Genomic DNA, 17,092 nt, shown 5'->3' on the forward strand with positions numbered 1-17,092 from the left:
CATCAGCAGGTAGCTGATAGATACTGAGCACCCACTATTGTTTTTCTCTGGGTGCTTCAGCCCTGGAGTTGCTGCAGAATTATGCTCCCAAGTGTAAATAAGTTTTTAATTCCTGTACTAGGCTTTGTGATTCCCCTCTAAAGTGTTATTGTTCTTCTAGCCTAATGATAGACCTAACTGAAGTTGAGAAGGAGCGTCTCCTAGACGAGGTAAGTCTGTCACTGTTTGATAGGAAAACTCTTGCTGTGTACTCTCTTGTTTGCCCTTGTTCCCCCCGGCAGTTAGCCGTTACACATGAACGAACGCCAGTGGCCTCTATAGTCCCATGGATTGTATAGTCCAATGGATTGTAATGTTAAAGACTTTGTTGGGTTTATGCTTAGGGAGTGCATGGTCTAGCTCAGTGAAACTGCAAGAAAGAGGCATCTTTTATCACACCATAGCTAAGGTGCCAGCCTATGCTAGCAAAAATTGAGCAGCAAAAGGACTGACATATTTTTGGTGATTTGGTCTTTGTAAAAAGCAGACACTCGGTAGAATAGGTCTTTCTTTTGTCTAAATGCAATACTATTAGACCTGTCGAACTAATTAAAGTAACACCTGTTATAGAGTTTTAATCATAGAGCAGAACTTGGTTTCATACATCGGCTTCATGCATTTACATTAACGTTATGTTGTATTTGTAAGTCCCAGACACTGTTTAAATTTTTTGAAGAATTATCTCAATGTCTTACAGCGTTTTGTATTGCAAAAAGCGGGGGCTGCATAGCTGGACATTATGTTATGGAGCTGAGCAGTGGTATTATATCTTAATCATGTATGTAATAGAGCACATTACATCTCTGACTCATGCCTTTCAGACTCTGCAGATTAGTGTTCTACTCAACTTATTCTAGTTTACAACTTAAAAAGTCAATTAGCTAATTGTAATTATAGCTGTTCCTTTAATGGTGTACTCTTGGCTATTTATTAAAATTTCCCTTAATTTGCTTTGTTTGTAGTGGTTTACACTGGATGAGGTCTCCAAAGGAAAATTGCACCTAAAACTGGAGTGGCTCACGTTGATGCCAACTGCTGAGAATCTTGACAAGGTATTAAAGTCTAAAGTTAAATCTTTTATCCTAATCACACTGTCTCTTCTTTCTTTGTTAAACTATTAAATGAGCCAGTCATCAAAATGTAATAAGATTGGGAAAGTTTGTAGCCTTACACCTATTTAGAGCTATAGAATCTTTCAGACCCATCAGATGTGTCTGTGTCCCAAGCTGCATCTGTGACATTGTAGCAATATTACTGAAGATTCCTGGGAAAAGTTAAAGGAAAATAATGGCTTTGTGAGATGTAGTTGCCTTGTGGCAGGAGGCAACTACTTGAGTTACTTATGGATTTATTTTTGCATAGCAATTATACTATTTATTGCAAATTAAAAGTATTTTGAAGCTTTGTGGAAGTATGAAGTCATCTTTAAGTATGCATTGCTGGTGAGAATTCTCACTAACAAAATACAGTTTAGAAAGAATTCCCCATAGTAACAGCTTCCAAGCTCCTAATAATCCTAAAAGGCCGATCATTCATGTGCACCGAGATATGTATATGAGCATGTCTTTAAAATCAGATATGAAGACTACACCAGTATCCCTGCCTATAGTATGTAAAAACAGCTATCAATTTTGAGTATTCAACAACCTAAAATGTTAGACACAGTGAAAATTCTTAGTGGATACAATAAATGTATTTAATAGTGCTGAGTTCTTGGTTAATAAAGAACCTTGCCTGACGGCAAAGTCTCCAGAGGCAGTGTGTTTCTCCTGAGGTGTGTAGATATTGCAGTGCTTCATGTACCCATCGTTGGGGATGTCTCATAGAGCATTTGCAAACCTTAATAAAGTATCATATTCACTTGGGCTGTGTCTACACGAGCCCAAAACTTCAAAATGGCCGTGCAAATGGCCATTTCGAAGTTTACTAATGAAGCGCTGAAATACATAGTCAGCACCTCATTAGAATGCCGGCAGCCACAGCACTTCGAAATTGACACGGCTTGCCGCCGCGCGGCTCGTCTAGATGGGGCTCCTTTTGAAAAGGACCCCACCAACTTTGAAATCCCCATATTCCTATCTGCTGTTAGGAATAAGGGGATTTGAAGTTGCCGGGATCCTTTCGAAAAGGAGCCCCATCTGGTCGAGCTGCGTGGCGGCAAACCTCATAAATTTCGAAGTGCTGTAGCTGCCGGCATTCTAATGAGGCACTGACTATGTATTTCAGTGCTTCATTAGTAAACTTCGAAATGGCCATTTGCATGGCCATTTCCAAGTTTTGGGCTCGTGTAGACATAGCCTTGTGCTATGTCTGCACAGCAGTGTTATTTCAGAATAAGCCATTCCAGAAGAGATTTTCCAGAATATCTTATTTTGAAATAGTGTGTCTACACACAAAATGTGTATCGAAATAGCGCTCAGGTATTTAGAAACAGAGCATCCACACACTATCGAGTGTATTTCAGATAAGAGTGCCTGGAAGCACTATGGCTTATTTTGAAATAGCCCCTATTTCCTGCCTATACAGCACCTATTCCGAAATACCTATGTCAAAATAGGTGCTATTCCTCATAGAATGAGATTTAAAGAATTTGAAGTAAGCCATCTGCTGTTCCAAAATTAATAACAGTTTTGCTGTGTAGACACAACCTTAGAATTAACAAATCGCTTCCTGTTTGTATCTCTATTTTTACTTCTGTGTATGTAATTATTATGGAAACAACTATCAGCTTGTTCACATAAACAAACTATTACATGTTTAAATGAAAAATGATGAAGACTGTCCTCTATATAACTTTTTAAATTCATTATTGATTTCCAGAAAAGAGAGGGAAATTTCACTCACTAAAATTAAAGCAAAAGTGTTTGAACAATGATTACTTTCTAGAAAGAATTATAGTAACAAATATTTTTTAAATCTTGTTCAGACTCCTGCCAAATTTTGCCTTTATATTGGTGCTCACCGAAATATAAAAATGTCTTTTATTACTGTACCTTAAAGAGAAGGAGGAATGGTTTGTTTTCATCTAGAGAAAGCAAAACTCACTGAGGAAATGCATGTTTCTTTTAGCTCTAAACAAAGGGGAAAAAATCTTAAAACTGACAGTTTCTTATCAGGAGTTAGCTTAGACTGTAGTTGTGGTGATGCAAAACTGCTATGGATTAATCTGAGTTCTTTTGGGTCATATTACTAGAATATTTTATAAGTTATTACCGTGGGTGAATCATCATTAGCTACCAATCAGCCTGTCTTGGTCTCCATTGGCTGCAAAGTAAAATTGAGCACCTTGCCTGCTAATTTGAATCTTCAATATAAAGGTCAAATAATTTTTTTAATCGAAGATCAGCCTTTTGTCAGAGCTGTTAGCTGTTACCTTTTGCTTTGTAAACAAGCTTTCTTATGCTTAGCTTTCACCTTTCTTTCTAGGTGCTTACTTCCATTTTGTTTATTAATTTAAACCAGGGTAAAAGGCATCTGAGTTCTACTGACTTTCCATGGGCAATGGGTATCTAAACATGTGTTTTTGAAAATTTTATCGATAGAGCCATGGCAGCAAGGCACGTTGAATATACAAATTTTTAAAACACAAGTAACCAACATTCGTCCAGCCATTGTATTCATTTTCCCCTTGTGCCAGATTCCCCAGAAGACCATGATAATTTCAAAATTACAAAAGGAATAAAAGCTAAAACAATACTAAATGAATCTTAATAAACCATACCCTTCAATGTGCCAAATTTGGTAGAGCTCCAAAAGGAGGAAAAAATAAAGGTGGCAATTTCGACTGAAAATGCTGTACTGCTACCTTCAGTGTTATGCTTAAAACTGGCAGTGGGAGCAGACTAGTTGATCTCCTATCTGTTTTAGGGATAGAATTTATCCAAAAGATTTAAGGGATCTAAATAAAATCTTGGAATCTATATAAAATCTTTAAAGAAGTCACACTTCCTTACCTAAAAATAGCATTCTCTCATAAGTATCCTGCTTGGGCTTGTCTACACTTGCCCCCAACTTTGAAGGGGGCATGTTAATCAGGGTGATGGAGATTCCTGGTGAAGTGCTGCAGTGAATTACTCTTCTGTGTAAGAAGTTAATGGATTAAGCATTTGAGACGTGGCAGGTGACAGCCATTATGCATATGAGGCTCTGAATATTCATAGCAGTGCCTCATTAGAATTTTTGATCTGCTTCATTTACCTACCCCTTCTGAAAGGGCAGGGTAGTATAGACGCAGCCAAGGTGGGTGAGGTAATCTTTTACTGAGCCAAATTGTGTTGATGAAAGAGACAAGCTTTTGAGAAGACCTCTTCTGTGAGGCTCAAAAGCTTATCTCTTTCAGCAATAGAAGCTGGTCTAATAAAAAATATTACCTCACACACCTTTTCTCTGTAATATCCTGGGACCAGCATGGCTATAACAACATTGCAGACAAGTAGCTAATATTGCCAGGGACAGCAAGGGGGGCAACTGCACAGAGGTCTGGCATTTCAAAGGGACCCACAGTCCCCAGCTGCCACTGCTGCCGGGAGCTCTGGGCCCCTTTGAAATGCCATGGGAGTGTTATTCCACTGCGCCAAGTGTTGCTTAAGGGATGGCTGCCCTTGGCCCCCAGGTCCTTCCAACTGAGGCTCTGTTCCTTCTGTGGGCTCCTTTCACCTTAATCCCAGACCTGTTGTGGTTGTCTACCCTGCTGAATGTGGCATTTGTGCACAATCACTTCACAATAAACCATAGCTGGTTTTGACTCAAGGCTAAAGTCTGTGCTTAGGAAGCTACAAACTGATCTCCATTGTCACATGATAGATGCCATATGTCTCATGAGTGGGCATCCTTCTGGCTCTTTCTTACAGCATGTATCGTGTTAGAAGCATAGAATCCTTGGGTTGTAAGGGACCTCAGGAGGTCATTGTGTCCAGTCCCCTGCCCAAAGCAGAATCAACCCCGACTAAATCATCCCAGACAGGACTTTGTCAAGCCGGAACTTAAAAACCTCTAGGGATGGAGATTCCACCATCCCTCTAGGTAACACATTCCAGTGCTTCACCGCCCTCCTAGTGAAATAATTTTTCCGAATATCTAATCTACACCTCTTGCTTTGTAAGTTGAGACCATCTCTCCTTGTTCTGCCATCTGTCACTACTGAGAACAGCCTCTCCCCATCCTCTTAAGAATACCTTTTGGGAAATTGAAGGCTGCTACCAAATTGCTGCTCTTCTCTTCTGCAAACTAAATAAACCCAAATCCTGCTCCTTGTAGGTCATGTGCTCCAGCCCCCTAATCATTTTGGTTGCCTTCCACTGGACCCTCTCCAATCCATACACATGCTTTCTATACTGGGGACCCCAGAACTGGATGCACTATTCCAGATGTGGCCTCACCAGTGCTGAATAGAGGGGAATAATAACTTCTCTAGATTCGCTGGCTGTTAGCAGTAAGAGACATGATTCTAGGACTACTGTCCATACATTGCATTCCAGGCTTGGCCTATGCTAGGAAATTAGGATATTGTTTGGTATAACTTTGTTAAATGCATTTCATTTCACTTCTGAATGCTCAACAGTATAACAAAAGAACTGCCTGCCAAAATATAAAATTATCTTCCACAGTAACTGCAGGAACTTGTGCAACTTCTGATGTGGAATTAAGAAACAATTAAATTCCTGACTCCTCTCAGTGGATCACTTACGTAGAGTATTTATGAATAGTATACATGCAGCAAAATTTGCTAGCTATTGGTTTTATTTAATCAATGCTATATAAGACACCAGAGAAATGTATGGGGAAAGCAGTGTTTGTACATGAAGAGAAAGTCCGAAGACTTTCAAGAAGATAGAACGTTGTATTACTATTTGCATGTATAGAAAGATGTTTAGCACAGATTCTTTGATTTTAGGTGCTGGCAAGCATTAAAGCTGATAAAGACCAAGCCAATGATGGACTTTCATCTGCACTGCTTATTCTGTATTTGGATTCAGCAAGAAATCTGCCAGTAAGTCATATTGTAATAGCAACCATTGCCTTGGGTAGCTATTACTTCCTTTTAGCATTTCTTGCTTAATAGTATGCTGTACTGCTTCACTAACGCACGTGGCATGTTTTGCATTCTTGCTCATGTTTTCATGTGTACAATGTAAGGTCCATATTTCTGAGAAATCATACAGCATAGTTAACTGTATTTCATAATGTCTGCTGTCTAATCAAAGTAATTTTTGAAAGAATGCTTCTTTGATGGATTTGGCAAGACTGCCTATTTTTATGTAATATTTTCAAACAGTATGGAGTAGCTTATAAAAGAGAAATGGACAGCTCTCATTATGTTGAGTTCAGGCACATTTTGCCTGTTTGGGTTTAAGAGCTGTTCTATAGTGAGGAATAAATTTCTGAACACCAGTTTCTGTGAAATCTGTATATAAAGGTGCCCAAGTATAGGAAAAGTGGGTTATCATGTAACTGGCCAGAGATTACTGGTAGGTGGTTTTCATACTTGTAAACTGTAAGAGGAACAGAATGAACAATATTTTCAGTTGGAATGTGAAGGATACCATTAGGTTTTCCCTGCAGCTGAGCTGGTTGTAGATATGATGTTGACCAAAACATTAAACTGCCCCTGCTCCAACATTTACAAATCGTTAAAAGGATATACTATAGAAGTGTGAAGATTTATCAAAGTAATCATTTCAAAAAAGTCTGAATGTATGGCTTAAACAGAAGGATGACAAATGTAACTGTAAACTTGCTGAACTCATTCCGTACATACCGTAGCACAGGTTATATTTTTTATAATGTTGATTGAAATTGGTTGGAGATTGTGTGGATAGTTCTGTACAGACTAAAAAGAGAACATTATTGTGTGGGTTTGTACCCGGGGGCTACCCGGTTACTTCAGAAGAAATGAATTGAGCATAAATCCTCATAGATTTTATCCCTGTTATTGAACAGGACGTCTCTGAAATCTATCTGTATCATTAATTTTGATTTTATAATGCTCCAGCACTTAGGAAAGCATTTACCTACCATCTCTTTTTGTTTTTCAGAAATTATACCCCCAGGTCTGTTGTGTATAATTTTTCAACTACTGGGTTTTACACAAATTAAAGCCAAATTCTGAACGTGTGCATGTACAGAAAATACTGTAAAATACAATAAAATCTGTTATTTCTCTGTTTCCCTTTTTCTTACAACTCTGCTTCCCCAGCAGGTAGCCAGGCACTTGTCAAAATTCTTCATCAGCTTTGAGGTCTTTATATTCCTGTTTCCTGTAAGTGCCCAATAGGTTCAGCTAATTTCATCAGATGTCCCTCAAAAAAGGTCATCTTAGAATTTGAGTCTGAAAATAATATGTCTAGGAATAAATATGAAATTTGCCTGCTCTTTGGGACACTATATTTAGCTCACTCTGTAGGAGTTTGTAGCTTCATTTTTATATGGTGTTGACATCTTGCGGCTTAATCTGGCAGGGAGCACTAATCCTCACTACTGAAGTAATGGGGATTGTTGTCCCATATGCAAATGTACCTTCTGTTTAAGTAACTTTAATCTCCATTAATGAGGAAAATAGGCCTTGGCAGATATCCTCTGCATACTACTTGTCCAAAGTATCTGATTGCCATTTCTGCTTTGTAGTTTTTGAGGATTGCTGTCCACTCAGGAAGAAGACCTGTGTGTTGCTGCCAACAATTCAGCATTAACCTCAGCTGCTTCTGCTGTGCTAGCCAAAAAGCAAGCAAAGTTTTCTGATTATAAGAAGTAGAGTAGAAAATCAAACTGAAACTATTAAAAATGCCATCTTAGAAATGGTATGCTCTCCCTTACAGTGCTATTTTTGTAAAATCACTGATAACCTATCACAAAAAAGATACAATGAAAGTAGAATTCAGATGGGTGAAAATACATTATTTAGTGACGTGGACAGGGAGGATGAAAAAATTGTTATAGATGCCAAATTAGTCTGCTATGGTCAAGATCTTGAAAGCTCTAGTCAGAGTATTTCTTATGTGGGAAGAAGGGAAAGGACTCTTTCTACTCTGGAATTATCCAGAGGTAATACTTTGTCTCCCTGATGCCCACCCTAATTCTGATATAAAATAATATTTACAGGACAAAATAGAAAATGCTTCCAGCTCTTCTCAGTGTGCACATATTTATCCATAGAATAATGTACAGGTTGAACCTCTCTAATCTGGCACCCTCCCGACCTGACCAGTGCTGGATGAGAGAATTTGCCAAACTACGGGAAGTCATAATTGTCTAGCAGCATTATCGACACTGCCTGTGTTTTCTGTGTTCTTAGAAGACATTTAGGGGTAAATTACAGTTAACTAACAGCACAGAACACTGAGAGCCAGTACTGGTGGTTGGAAACAAACTTTATGGAACCACAGGGGATTTGGCCGCACCCAAGACAAGTAGTCATGCAGCTGACTAAAATCTTGTCAAATTATGGATGATCCTGAACAAGAGAGTTCAGGATTAGAGAGGTTCAACCTATCGTGTAATTGTTAGGTGAAAACTGAATCTCTCCCAACTGGCAACTTTTAGTGATGTGGAGCAAGAAGAGTTTACTTATGTCATCCTTGCTCAGTAGTACATTTCAGATGTAAGGTGTTGGTGTGAGACCCACAGTGATGTTTTTGTGTAGGTGATCCCAATCAGAGTCATTCACCTTGGATAGTCTTTAATTAACAGTAAGTCAAAAGGCTTTCCAGTAGCAATATTTTTTTCAATCCCTAGCTATATCTGTCTCTATAAAGAAAGGTGTTTTATATGCAGAGATGGCTTGTTAATGGTATTGCCTTCCTATTGCGAATTACAAAGTATCACATTTGAGGAAAAAGATCTGACATTTTTCAGCATGGGTGGAGGGTATAATAGGCCAGAGTAGGCTCTGCCTCTTCTGGCACCACTGCAGCTGCTGGACTCACTGGTTGCAGCTTTTGGTGGCAAAATTTTTGGTTTATTATACCCCATGCAGGTGCTGGGAAGGCTGAGCAGACAGTGTGGGAGATTATTTAGGAATCCAGAAAGCTGAGTAGCAAATATTCCGCCCCCCCCCCCCAAACCACCCCAGAATCCTCATTGGGCATATTAAAGGCATCTTCGAACAGACACTGTCCTCCAGTTTGGTAGAGGCGGGGGTTGAGGAGCAGATACATAGCTGCAGCTAGCCCAGGGCTCCTCTGAGCAGGTGGTGGGAGGGACTTGGAGTTTCTGCCATCCTGGGTAGGGAGGCACTCCCAACTTCTCTGGGTGAGAGTAGCCTCCCAAAGGGATTCCTCCACCTACCCGCCATGCTCTTTCAGACTTCATGAAGACTGATGTTAAATGCGTTCTATTGTACACTGGAAATAGCATAGGTGAGCTCTTGTTGCTCTTCATGTACTTAGTAGGACTGTCACATTAAAACATAACTGTGGAATATCAAGGTTCATCCAGGACAATGTTTGAAGATCATTGAAGGATCCTCTCATGGTTACGGTACAATATACTGTTAGGATTGAAATACACAAATAACTTTGAAAAACACCTGCTTTGCAGTGTGAAAGAATTGGGATTACTTGATGAAACAATGTATAATGAGAAACATTTACTTACTTGTTACATCTTGCAGTTATTCTGAAATCCTTTGACTGTTTTCCCTACGTTTCCTATATAGTAAAGCTGCTTGTGCATTCATTTTGGCACAATCCCATCACTCTCTTTCTCCTTCCATTTCCATATTCCTAAGAGTATCTACGAGGGAAACTTTGGGTGTGGCTACTTAAAAGAGAGGAGAGCATCGGGACTAGTCTTTTGTGAAAACACTACCTCACTCTATAGAGCACTATTTGTGAGTTCTCTGGTGTTATATGTGTTTATTTTATTTACTTGCCAGGGTGTGGATTAGTTCTACTAAAGCCAGTGACTGTAGTGGAATGACAGAGCATGCCATTTGTTTTGCTGCATGGTTTCAACAAGTGTGCATTGTTTTTGTGCTACCTTTTTATCACGTTTTAAAGATGTAAATTTTCATGTATTGTTAGAACATATCTGGTAAGTAAATTATGTTTATGTTAAGGAATTCAAGATGTGTAGAAACAATGAGAAGAGCTGTGGCACCTTAAAGACTAACAGATTTATTTATCATAAGCCTGCAAGGGTGAAAACCATTTGTCAGGACATGGGGATGTCACTCCATGAATCTGACAATCTAACATGCCACTCCATGCACCTGGCAAAGTGATTTTTACCTACGATAGCTTATGCTCGAATATTTCTGTTAGTCTTTAAGGTCCCACAAGACTCGTTGTTGTTTTTACAGATACCGAATAACATGGCTATCCTTCTGAGACTTTTCAAGATGTGTTGGTTATTAAATAGTAAGAGGTCTTACTTAGATTGTTAGTGTTATGGAATAATGAGTAATCAGCATACTGTGGATGAAAAGTTGATGTTTATGAACAGGGAGATGAAAACGTAATAAATCATAAATTGTAAATCATCAATATCCTTTGTCAAAGTCTGAAAATAAGATGTAAGCAGTATTTGTGAGAACTTGCAATCTCCCTTCCCCTCATTGTGGTTTCCCAATAAAAATTTCTCTGTAGTTCTTTGTACTCTCCAAACTCCCTTGTAAATTCTATTTCATGCCAGTATGTCCCTCATTATGCTAATTCCAATTCCTTTTCTCTAGTTCAAATAGCATCTATTAGCCAGCTGAGTCAGTGGGAGAAGCTCTCTTATTGATATAGAGCTGTCCACACCCATACTTAAAATGACTCGTGCTACTGAGCACCTTATACCAATATAATTGGCGGTATAGACAGAAGTACTCTGTGCTTACACAAATAATTGTAGGGCAATAGTTCTCAAACTTTTTTATTCCTGGGCCACTTGAAAATTGCTGAGGGTCTCAGTGGACTATTTAATGATCTTTACACATGTTGTTTGTACCATTGGCTAACTATTGTAAAGCACTTTTATACAAAATGCTACATTAAAACCCCATAATAATAATAATTGTTTTTGGTTCAAAAAATAAAAGCACGCAACTCATATGTTAATATCATTAGGGGTGTGTCCCCAGCAGAGCTGAGGCTGGTAAGGAAGGCCACTTCTCTTGTTAGTTCACTCCCACCACCTCCTGTTTTCCTTACCTCCTCCTAGTGACTCCTCCCACCTACTCTCTGTTCCTCCCAAATCCCACCAGTTTGTCCTTACATGTGAGGGTCCAGATCCAAGCACCTGATTAGCAGAGGCACTTGAGAGCCACTAGATGGAAAGCATTTCTTTTGTCACTTACAGTATAGCTGTGTATGAAAAAACTTGTTATATTGTTGCCCAAAACAGAGTGTTGGAGAGGAAAATAGTCACCATTTCACAGAAAGCAAAGTTACATGAGCTGCAAAAGACAGCAGGATGCATTCAGTGTCAAAATTAAGGCTCTATGAAGTATATAGTATTTTCAGAGAGGAGTACAAGGGTTTAAAGAAGAAGAAGACATCTACACATAAACATTTGCCTATTCTTATTCCACTAGGACCATATATTTTATCTTTCTGGCAGAATTCTTCTTTTCTTTATATGACGATTTATTGGTCTTTGGTTCTTTCCTTCATCATATCTCTTCACACTCAAACACCAACCTCTAAATTATCTGTCAGGAATACTACGGTACCTGCTGCCCTAAGCCAGTATATGCCAAATGACTTCACAAACAAAAGTACTAAAATATTCATTTTTCTTCTTTTCAAAAAGAATTGACACAGCTGTCATCAGCAACATTTGAATTTTAGAACAAAGTTCTCTTGGCAAAATACCAGTTACATTGCTTCCTGTCTTAAGTGTGGCTTGTTTGAAAAGTGTCTTGTGCTAGTTCTTGGGCTGCCACATGGCACAGCGTTTTAAGGAGAACTGCAGTCAATGGGAAGTTGTACTGGAAAGTCAAAAGGATGATTAAAAAAATACCCTTGAAGACTTCTTTTTCCTTTACTTAAAAATCTGTTACTTAATTCCTAAAATTACACCCTCCTGAGGTGGTACCAATGCAAATTACTACTACTACTACTACTTAATCCATGTACTCAACATGGAGCATAGGTTATCTACAAGTCTCCACTCCACTGTCTTGGGACAAAACTTCTAGCTGTCTCTAGGAGTACACTTAATGTTTTACCATTTGCATCCATTTCCTCACCTCTCGCTAGTGACCCCTCCAACCTACTCTCTATTCCTCCCAAAACCACCAATTAGTCCTTACATGTGAGGGTCCAAGTATCTAATTAGCAGGGCCACACTTGAGAGCCACTCATTAGGTGGAAACCATTTTTTTTATCACTGATAGTATAGCTGAAGAAGTGGGTCTGTCCCACGGAAGCTCACCTAATAAATTCTCTTGCTAGTCTTTAAAGTGCTACTTGATTGCTTTTTGTTTCGATAGTGTATAGACTAGCACGGCTCCCTCTCTGTTGCTATGAGAAAACTTGTTATATTGTTGCCCAAAACAGAGTGTTGAGAGGAAAAGGACAATATTACTATGAACAAAGTAGAATGAGTAATCTTGTTCAGTAAGCAGAAAATTGCTGAAATGACACTTGTTAATAAATGTCAGCTTTCTGTTGCTAGTAGATTTGCACATCTTCCACTCAGACTAGCAGAATACGTTGCATTCCTATGAAGGTATTTTCAGTGGTCTGTTGGTGAAAAAAGAGAACAAGGAAAGAAGATGAAAATGCTTCTGTTTACAGTGAACTAAGCCTTACAATACAGTAGACCCTTGATTTGTGCAACAGTTATGTTCCTGGAAAACCAGGCATAACTCAAAATTCACACAAGTCAAGGGGGCAGGGCCACCAGCTCAGCACTAGCAGCAGCTGCTGCAGCTGGGAGCAGAGAATCCACCTGTTAAAGGGAAGCAAGCTGGCAGAGCACTTTGCTCAGCCAGATGTGCCCTGGGTTGCCGTTGCTGGGGATGTGGGGGGTGGGATGTCCTTGTTAAAAGGCTGCTGGCTGGCTGGCTGTGAGCCAGCTCAGCTGCAGCAGCTGCTGATGCCGGAGTGCAGGGGCAAGACGATCCCCCTGTGAAGGGGGATTGCACCTGTATTGGGGTGCCCTCAGTGCCATCGCAGGGGGGCTTGAGGGGACCCCTTGTTAACAGGGATCCCCCCGTTATAAGGCTGCTGGCTGGTAGAGCAAAGCTCCACCAGCTCAGCCAGAGGCAGCAACAGCAGCTGCCACTGCACAGGTGAGGGGAGAGGAGATCTCCCACACACACCCCGGCGATGACACTCAGGAGGAGATCTGTTGCCCTTTGACAGGGATATCTCCTCTCCCGTCAGCAGCATCTTCCTGTGGCTGAGCTGGTGGAGCTTTGCTCTACCAGCCAGCAGCCTTTTAACGGGGGGGATACCTGTTAACAAGGGGCTCCGCAACCCTCCCTGCCCAGTGACGGCACTCAGGGGAAGAGCTGGCTGTGACAGCTCTGTTCCCTTTTGACAAGGGGATCTCCTCCACCCTCACCTGTGCAGCGTCAGCTACTGTGTCTGGCTGGAGCTTCCAGGGTCCTCCTCCAATTGTCCTAATGTGAGATGTGACGTGTGTATCTTGAGGGTTTACTGTATCTGCAACAGTGATAACATTTATTTCCCCATAAAACAACTTTCTTTCCATCACCGTTTGATTTATCTTTCTTCATGTCAGTTCCATGTTTCGATATTTCAGAAAACATTCTTTCCCATAATAAGGAAGAGCAATGAATAAAAAGGCTTTTAGGTAAACCAGCACCCTGTACAATCCTTTTAGTGAACCTTGGTGACTTTTTGAGTATCAACAGATGATACAAGAGAATACAAAAGGTTTGAAAATCTGTGTTTTAAAAGCAGAACACTACTTGTGGAAAGAGAGAGAACAAAATACTTTATTGGGTTATTTTGAAGTGACTTCCTTTTTGAGTGGATGCTCCTTTGCTGTTTTTTTGGAGAATTTTTTTTTTGTTTATGTCATGTCATTAATTAATTAACCTAGTGTAATCCCTTCATTGCGTGACTTATTAACCCTTCATATGTTCTCTCCTGACTTAAAAGAATAATCCATTAAACTTTAATCCTGATGGCTTGAAGAAGGCTGCTGTTAAGAAAGCCCTAAAGGTAAAATTAATACAGTTTTCCATTAAAGGTCACAAAGTTAATTGAAAATATGCAAATGTCTCAGAACATCTGTGCTAACAGTGGATGGAATTCCCATTGTCAGCATTTCATTTAATGCCAGAATATTTAATTGCTGGCACCAAGAAGTAAATGACATGGTCAAGACAAATAGATTTTTGGTCTGTGAGAATTTAGGCTCTAAATCAACTAAATGATGAATAGTTGAGTTAGATTTAAAGTAGTACATCGTTAAGGAAGCCAACACCTCCCACATGTGGAATAGGCCTAGGTTACTCATTCAGAAATAGGAAACACATTATTTCAGTCCAGTTGGGTTTCTAAGATGTGGTTTCAATTGATTTTTTTTTCCTGGAAGCTGTTAGTTTTCATTCAGGGCTCAGTCCTACAAGATATTGAGCACCCTTACCCTAACCCAACAAAATAATTGCTTAATAATAAGTATATAAATATTCTCACAGGAGCATCAACACCTTAAGGGGATGTGTAAAAAACTGAGCCTCTGCTTCTTTATAAAATTTGTATATACGGGTTCTTAAAAACTGTATTCCTTCACACTATAAAATAAAAAGCACAATCTCTCTTGAAATTTTCTGAAATCCTAAAGCATCTTTGCTTTAGTGACTCTAAAAGAGACAACTTTAAAAACTAATTTTCTCTACTGAGATGTGTCTAAATTCTAAATTAGTGTTATATCAATACATTTTCAATGCATTATGAATTTATCTTTGTCTTGCATTATCTTTTGTTTTTTACATAAAGGAACATTTAATAGGCATTTTAAAAGTGTTATTTTCTTTTATTTGATTTTTATAAAATTCTTTTGAGTTATCAAATACACAAAGATATAGATTATATATATAGATAGGTTAGATACATATAGATATAGATATAGATATAGATTATTTTATGCCCGGATATACTGCATGCAAAATCTAGAGATTAGATTTAGAGAATGATTTGAGACCACTTTGAATATAAGGTGGACCTGGGAGGAACTTTTTGGAGTATAAGATTTTGTGGGCAAAGACCCGCTTCATCAGATGCATGAGGTGGGGAAGTAGTTTCAGAGGGGTATTTAAAGAGTGGGGTCCCAGTAAAAGGGAGAGCCAGAGCTGACAGGGTCTATTCAGCAAGGTGGAAATGGCCCATTATCAATAGTACATATCAAAAGAGGAAAAAACAAGTCAGATCATACAGGGGGATATCAGCCATTGTCAGACTCTAATGGGGAGATATTAACACCCAGCGCAGAAGAGCTGTTTTTGTAAACTGTGAGCCACTCCCAGTCTCTGTTTAATCCTTGGCTAATGAAGTCAAATTTGCAAATAAATTGCAGCTCAGAGATTTCTATCTCCATTTGATTTTTGAATGTTTTTGTTTCAGAACTGCCACCGTTAAATCTGCTACTGACTGTCCAGGGAGATTGAAGTGTTCCCCCACAGGCTTCTGTACATTACCATTCCTGATATCTGATTTATGTCCACTTATTCTTTTACGTACAGACTGTCCAGTTTGGCCAGTGTCATTTAATTTAATCTAATTTAATATATGCCATTGTGCCAGCAATGCCCCACCGCAATTTACATGAGCCAAACTGGACAGTTTCAGGACTGCTATTTTTAAATCTGTTACTGAGCATTGAGGGAGATTGAATTGTTCTCCTGCAGTTTTCTGTCTGTTACCGTTCCTGATATCTGATTTATGTCCATTTACTCTTTTGCGTAGAGACTGTCCAATTTGGCCATTGTAAATTGCAGCGGGGCATTGCTGGCACATGATGGCATATATTGTATTAGTAAATGTGCAGGTAAAGAAGCCCCTGATGGTATGGTTGATGTTAGGTCCTGTGATGATATCGCTGGGGTAGATATGTGAGCAGAGTTGGCAGCGAGGTTTATTGCAGGGATTGGTTCCAGGTTTAGAGTTACTGTGTTGTGGTCTGTAGTTTCTGATGAGAATTTGTTGAAGATTGGCTGGCTGTCTGTAGGCAAGGACAGGCCTGTCTCCCAAGGTCTGTGAGAGTGAAGGATCAGTGGCCAGGATGGATTGCAGATCCCTGATGACGTGTTGGAGAGGCTTTAGCTGGGGGCTGTATGTGATGGCCAGTGGTGTTCTCTTGCTTTCCTTGCGAGGCCTGTCTTCTAGCAGATGGCTTCTGGGAACCCATCTGGCTCTGTCAATCTGTTTCTTCACTTCCTTAGGTGGGTATTGTAGTTTGAGGAAGGCTTGGTAAAGGTTTTGCAGATGTTTGTCTCTGTCTGACGGATCAGAGCAAATACATTTGCACTTTAGTGCCTGGCTGTATACAATGAATCATGTGGTGTGCTCTAGATGGAAGCTTGAGGCATGTGGATAAGCATCGCAGTCAGTGGGTTCTCGGTATAGGGTGGTATTTATCTGACCATCGCTTATGGACATAAATCAGACATCAGGAACGGCAACAGATATAAACCTGTAGGAGAACACTTCAATCTCCCTGACGCTCGGTAACAGATTTAAAAGTAACAGTCCTACAACAAAAAAATTTCAAAAATTGAGTGGAGAGAGAAATCTCTGAGCTGCAATTCATTTGCAAATTTGACTTTATCAACCAAGGATTAAACAGAGACTGGGAGTGGCTGGACCCTTACTAAAGCATAGTAGTAGGCATCCTTCAGTCTGCATAGACTATGGATCGCGCCCTTTATAGCTTCAATTGAGGACTTTATTTACAGCATCTACTGTGACTATGAAGACTCACATGAGAGTGACAGTCCTTGCTGCATCTCTTGCAGATGTGGGGGGTGTCTGGCAAGTCCTTAGTGTGCTTTCTGTGCGCTCGCTTCTCCTCTGCTAGCTGTCTGATCCTTATCTCGCCCTTCTGAAGGCCCTTGTGTAACCCCTGCCTCCATCTGCTGCGGTCATCTGCTAGT

General features: G+C 39.7%; 1 protein-coding gene across 2 annotated transcripts in view; it reads left to right on the top strand.

The window, feature by feature from the left end:
• ESYT2 (extended synaptotagmin 2) overlaps positions 1 to 17,092 on the top strand; it is a 158,510-nt gene that overhangs the window by 112,040 nt on the left and 29,378 nt on the right. The window contains exons 11-14 of one of the 2 annotated variants that reach the window (XM_074985052.1): positions 161 to 209; positions 1,002 to 1,091; positions 5,933 to 6,028; positions 9,764 to 9,865. In XM_074985052.1, the coding sequence (XP_074841153.1) occupies positions 161 to 209; positions 1,002 to 1,091; positions 5,933 to 6,028; positions 9,764 to 9,865 (337 nt within the window). The remainder of the gene's footprint in view (positions 1 to 160; positions 210 to 1,001; positions 1,092 to 5,932; positions 6,029 to 9,763; positions 9,866 to 17,092) is intronic. The other variant, XM_074985053.1, reaches the window with a different exon arrangement.

This window comes from Carettochelys insculpta, chromosome 2 (assembly GCF_033958435.1).
Source record: "Carettochelys insculpta isolate YL-2023 chromosome 2, ASM3395843v1, whole genome shotgun sequence".
Lineage (NCBI taxonomy): Eukaryota > Metazoa > Chordata > Testudines > Carettochelyidae > Carettochelys > Carettochelys insculpta.